The 6,365-nt window shown below is 29.8% G+C and overlaps 1 protein-coding gene across 1 annotated transcript; it reads left to right on the top strand.

Moving 5' to 3' along the window:
* The first annotated feature begins 4,218 nt into the window (after positions 1-4,218).
* LOC130977049 (isoflavone 7-O-methyltransferase-like) lies at positions 4,219-6,365 on the top strand. Its single transcript, XM_057902047.1, has 2 exons — positions 4,219-5,013; positions 6,066-6,365. The coding sequence occupies exons 1-2, from the start codon at positions 4,219-4,221 to the stop codon at positions 6,363-6,365; spliced, it is 1,095 nt and encodes a 364-aa protein (XP_057758030.1).

Here is a 6,365-nt window from a genome sequence, read left to right as displayed (position 1 = left end):
CTTAATCCTAGGGGCATCTAGCCTAGGAATTCTCATCACACCACACGGTACTTAAATGAAACTTAAACCGTACCTCTTGTAGCCAAATCAATTGAGCCTCTTCTTTGGAAGTCTTCACCAACCTTAGCCCCCAAGCCTCACCAAAGCTCCTCAAGCAACACCAATCTCCCAATTGTGCACCAAAACCATCAAATGCACTAACATAACCAATATGACATACATACATCAACCTAGGGCTCATAAAAATGACAAATCACAAGGGTTTGAGCACTTCTTACCTCAGCCCATATGAAGTAGGGATAGAACCCACTTAGAATCCATGTTGGAGTATCCCTAAACACCCAAAATCACAAGATTTCAACACTAACTTCCCAAAAACGTGTAACAGTGGGGAAATTCGAAAACTGGGCAGAGATGAATGGAATACTCACCACAAAACTTAGATAGAATTGTAGAGGATGAGAAGAGCGACGCGTGGCCGCAAACGACTCGTCAATCGGAGCTCCGTAGTTCAAGTTATGGTGATTTGAAGATCAAAGAGAGTTATGTTTTCTCTCTTCTCTCCTCTCTTCTCTATTTCAGCGCCCCACCCTCTCTTTTAGGGTAAAAATGAGCTGAAATGCTCATAACTAATGTTTATATATGTTGGGTCTTGGGCCCACTTAGGCCCAATTCACTTATTTTTGTCCGTTGGCCCAATTTTGGACCAAAACCTTTAACATTAGCGCTCTAAATCGCACTTCAAATATTTCTACCTCCCCTAATTATAATTCCTCATTTCTTAATCTTATTTACTCATAATCAACTTTCTCAGCTGCAGTACCAGACAGGTCTCAGCTGGTACTGCCGGTCAAAATTCCACTGCGCACCTTTTACGCAGAAAACTATGTATTCCGACTCGGAAAAATTCACTGAATCCAAATATCATATTGAAATCATCAAATTCCAATTGCCAAATCTTCCAACCATATTCGCTCCTACTTAACTCATTATTTAATTAATTTCGGTTAGACCGGGTATTACAGAATACATGTAATTTGTGTCAATTTGTGTACCAACGTGTCCTTTAAAATTGTGTGTCTCAACAATCAAACAGAGGACGTGTGTCAGCGTGTCTCTATCTTGTGTAGACAGACCCACTAACCAAACGCTTCCATATGTATTTTGATGCAAATAGACGCGATTTATTAGCGAAGAGAGACTTGTTCCATGGCTAGACTTTGTGTATATTTTGATGTAGGTATGAATCCTTGACTGGATAGAAAGAAAATTTTCATATTCTGTAATTTGCATAATTCAAAAAGAATATCTTCTTGAACAATATATGAGTGGACTTTGTGAATACTTTGGCAGAAAATTTAGAATGAAAGTAAGGATCGGAAGTGAGAAGAGATAATGATTTTTATTATAATAAAAAAAGTATATGAATGACAATTTATAGAGATAACTGAAGGTGGAGAGGATAGGTTACTTAGAATGAGAAAGGAAGGACTCAAATAGCTCTTAAGTATGTACAGATTATGTTAGGAGAATCTAATTCGCGTTTAGGTAAAATCTCCCATATGAATCGTCACTTTGGAAGTCCTATAAAATTTTCTAAGTTTGGAATTTGGAAATTAGTTATTAGACATAAATTTATAGATAATTGAGTTAGCTTTAAAATGAATCTTAAATGAAGTCAATCGGATAACCACAGCTTGATATATTCTCAAAATACTGTTAGTATATCAATCAGGCTGGCTGATAAGAGCGTGATTTTCTACTATTTATTTGTAATAGCAGATTTATCTACCTAATTTAATTTGAATTTGATTAGTTATGACTATATCTTGAAAGATGGTTTATTGTCGGTTAGAAATTCACTACAGCTAGTGTTTTCATATATTTAAATTTTAAATTAGACATGTTAGTTTTTCAAATGCATTATTTTTTTTACGAAAGACAGGAAGACTCGAACCTACGACCTCTTAATTGAGTATGGAGAGACTATACCATTTGAATTATAACTCATTAACTTTTTATCAAATGCATTATTTTTTTATTTTTTATTTTGAATTTAAATCTTAAATTATTACCATTTTAATTAATTAATTAGTTATTGAATAATAAATCTGATTCAAAAAATTGAGATGTTACAAAATGTGTTTAATTAATAAAAAATATAATACTCTTTACTTAATAAGAAGTGTTTAAGAATGAATAGTAAATTATATATAATTTTTTTTATTAGTGTTATGCTAAAAAATTTTAAAATCATGGTGATTATATATATAATTTTTCTTATGTTAAAACCATGACGATAAAACTATCAAAAAATTGAATAGAAAATTGAGTAATTTTTTTTAATTCATTTTTTAAATTATAGTATCAACAAATTATATTTGATAAATTTTTTTATTCAATTTCAATCTATTTTATAGTTGAAATTTGGTTAAGTGACAATATATAATATCTTTTAATATGTTGCCTTCGAATTCAAACTTTGCCAATAATCAAGTAGCGGATAAAACACTTTAATATGTGTGTGAGTATATATATTACTTTATTTCCCCTTTTTTTTTCATTCTCTTCTCTTAACCATAGAACAAACACTATTATTGACATCAAAATTGTGAAAGATCAAGCTGGTGTCCATAAAAAATATTCCTAATTATAGGATGGATAAAGATCTTAATCACAATTGGTTGGAATAAAATATTTGAAAAAATTAGTACAATGATACTTAAAAATTGTATATATAGTATTTAAAAAAGGGAATATCCCTGAATGGCCATTCAAAATGTATACAACAGAATTGGCCACAGTTGGCTGGATAAAGAGGGAAAAAATAGAAATATTATTGCTGATGATAATTTATCCAATTTCCTTAGGAAATCAAGAGAGGTATAACCAATAATAAGCCAACAAACATATTTAAATTACATTTTATACTAATTAATTGTTATTAATTAATAATTATTTAAATTTTATTTTTTAAAAAATATAAAATTAATGATTATTAATTGTCTCTTTTTATTCTAATTTATTATTTATCTTTTACTATTTATTATGTAAATCCTACTTTCTATTTAAAAAAATGTCCAAACTCCAAAAAAAATACCAAAACATAAGATAAAAATTATTCAAATTCTAAGAAAAAATATACAAAACATAGAAAAAAGAATCATCCAAATCCTACGAAAAAAAACATACAAAACATAAGAAAAAAATCATCTAAAACTAATAAAAAGAATCATGTGACATTTAGAAAAAAAAAACATAAAAAACTAATTAAAAGAATCATTCAAAACCAAATAGGAAAGGAGAAGAAGAAGAGCCGCAGGATGACCGGCGACGACATCTTGGACGATGTTGCGTAGACGGTGGGAGAATTGTGGTGGCGCGTTGCGAGGAGGAAGCCACGGAGGCCGTGCATCGTGAGTGGAGCAGTCGTCATGGATCGGAGTAGTTGATCGTGCGTCACGAATGGGGGACCGGCGGTGGCTGTGTCGCAATGGATGGGGGCCGCAGCGGTGCAGATACGTCGGGACAGTGGGTGACGGCGTCGACGAAAGAAGGACGACAACGGGACGCGTGGAAGAGGGCATACAACGCGATGAAAGACGCGATGGTGGTCGGTGGGCGACGGAGGAAAAAATGTGTGGAGACGACGGGATTGTGGAGCGAGAGATTTGGCTATTTTTAAATAAATGAAAAGAAATTAAGTTTTTTATGGATTGTTTTCATTATGTATTATAAATGTGATTAGGATAAATATAGAAAGAATTTTTTTGAATTTTAAAATTTTGATTTTAAAATTTTTATTTATTTATAAAATTTAAATTATAATAGAGTTGGCTTATGTTGATTTATAGAGGATTTGTTTCTCTATATTTTTCCTAATCTATAAGGTAACACAAAAAATGGTATTATTGAATGTATATCCCTTTTTACCCATGACCAAGAAAAAAAAATTATTATTATTGGTCAATAATATTAATTGGTTAGATAAATTAAAAAAAAACTATACTTTTATATTACTTGGATTATTGGTCAAGAATAATTGAATACGATATTGGTCTAGAATCATTGAATTTCTGATATTGGTCAAGGAATGATTATTAAAGGTCAACAATAATTGAATGTGATTCAACCTTATCCTTTCCCCTAATATGCATATATAATGCATGAAACTATTGTTTCAATGCAAACACATATATAAAAAATATGGTGGAAAAAATGGATTTACTAAGTGGTCGCAAAGCAAATGAGATTTTTGAAGGGCAAGTTCATGTGTACAAACACATGTATGCTTACTTAGATTCTATGTGCCTTAAATGGTGTATTGAGTTAGAAATACCAACCATAATCTACAACCATGGAAAACCCATCACCCTTCATGAATTGATCTCAATTTTACAAGTTCCACCATCCAAAATTAGTGGTGTGGAACGTCTTATGCGCCACCTAACTCACAATGGATTCTTTGATATTGTAACAATCCATGATGATGATGACGGTGATGAAAACAAAGAAGAAAAAAAAGCATATGCTCTCACAATTTCTTCTGAACTTCTTGTTAAAGGCACTGAATATTGTTTAATTCCAATGGCTAAGTTTTTTCTTGATCCATCTGTGTCAAGTTCTTATAACTTATTAGGAAAATGGACTTTAGAAGAAAATCTTACTTTATGTGAAATTTCTCTTGGAACAAATCATTGGGACTTTCTTAGCAAAAACCCTTCAATTTTGACTTCCTTTAATGAGTCAATGGCTAGTGACTCTCAAATGGTGAAGTTGGCATTGAAAGATCATAGTGCTGATTTTGAAGGGTTGGAATCCATTGTAGATGTTGGTGGTGGAAATGGAACCATATCTAAGATTATTAGTGACATGTTTCCCAAATTGAAGTGCATAGTGTTTGACCTTCCACATGTTGTGGAGAATTTTTCAGGAACCAGCAGCAACAATTTGAGCTTTATTGGTGGAGACATGTTCAATTTTATACCTGAGGCTGATGCTGTTCTACTTAAGGTATGTATAAGTAAATTACAGTGTAAAATATTATTTTTGTTCTAACTAAATTCTAATTTAGTTTTTAATTTTAAATATTTTATTTTTGTCTTAAAAAGTTTTAAATAGATTTAATATTGTCTTATCGTTAAATTTGGCACTAATAATTAATCGAATGAATGACGTAGATATTAATAACATTACTAGTTAAATAATATCTTCTTCCATATCTTAGAAGAACATAATTAAAATTATTTTGTAATACTTCTTCTTCTAAATTTTTTTTTGGTGTCAAACTCCAAATCATAACAATCAATCATCAACGCTTCAAAAGTAAAGGAAAAACTTTTATATTAATGGGTGGATCGATTTTATTTACATACTGAAATCAAATGTTATATTGGCTCTTCAATATGCAAATTATTTGTGTCAAATTTAATAGCGAATCAATGTTAAACCCGCTTAAATTTTTTTGGGATTGAAATAGGACATTAAAAATTTTTTATGACTAAAACAAAACGTTTGAAACTTTAAAGATTAAATTAAGATTCACTCTAAATATTAGAAATCTAAATAACACTTTCTCCTAAATTATACTATTTCATCAATCTATTATACTTGTTTTCATAGATGTTTCATTCTGTTTCAATTATTTTAAAATAAATGTTAATTTGGACAAAATTACACATTAAAAATCAATGTTTTAATTAGACAACAAATTGTTCATATATATATATATATATATATATATATATAATATATTATATTCGTTTTTTTAAAGTAGTACTTATTTGTTTTTAAATAGAATACTATATAAAATTAATTTTTAATTAATTAATATTAATTAATATTTTGTCATATTTTTTTAATTTTCATTTTTTGAATTATTTAGAATTTAGAATTTAAAATTTAAATTTTATAATTTTAAATTTTAAAAAGTTGGCTAATATTAAAGAGGAAGAATTTAGGATTTATATTATTTGTTGGTAGAATTATTTATGGGCAAGAGACATTAAAGGTGAAGAAAATGGTATGATACAATTCCTAACCTTTTTGTTTTGTTTTTTATTTAGTGGATTCTACATGATTGGGATGATGAAGATTGTGTAAAGATATTGAAGAAATGCAAAGATGCAATTTCAAAGAATACTAAAGGAGGAAAAGCAATTATCATAGATTTTGTGATAAATGAAAAACAAGATGAATTTGGACTTACTCAAATAAAGCTCAGAATGGATATTGCCATGACATGTGTGAATGGAAAGGAGAGAAGTGAAGAGGAATTCAAGAAGCTTTTTTTGGAAGCAGGCTTTCAAGATTATAAAATATTTCCTTTAACCGGAATGTATTCTCTTATTGTGGTTTATCCTTAA

This window comes from Arachis stenosperma, chromosome 4 (genome assembly GCF_014773155.1).
Source record: "Arachis stenosperma cultivar V10309 chromosome 4, arast.V10309.gnm1.PFL2, whole genome shotgun sequence".
Taxonomy (NCBI): Eukaryota; Viridiplantae; Streptophyta; class Magnoliopsida; order Fabales; family Fabaceae; genus Arachis; species Arachis stenosperma.
The sequence above is the reverse complement of the archived record's forward strand: the minus strand, read 5'-3'. Positions and strand labels throughout refer to the sequence as shown.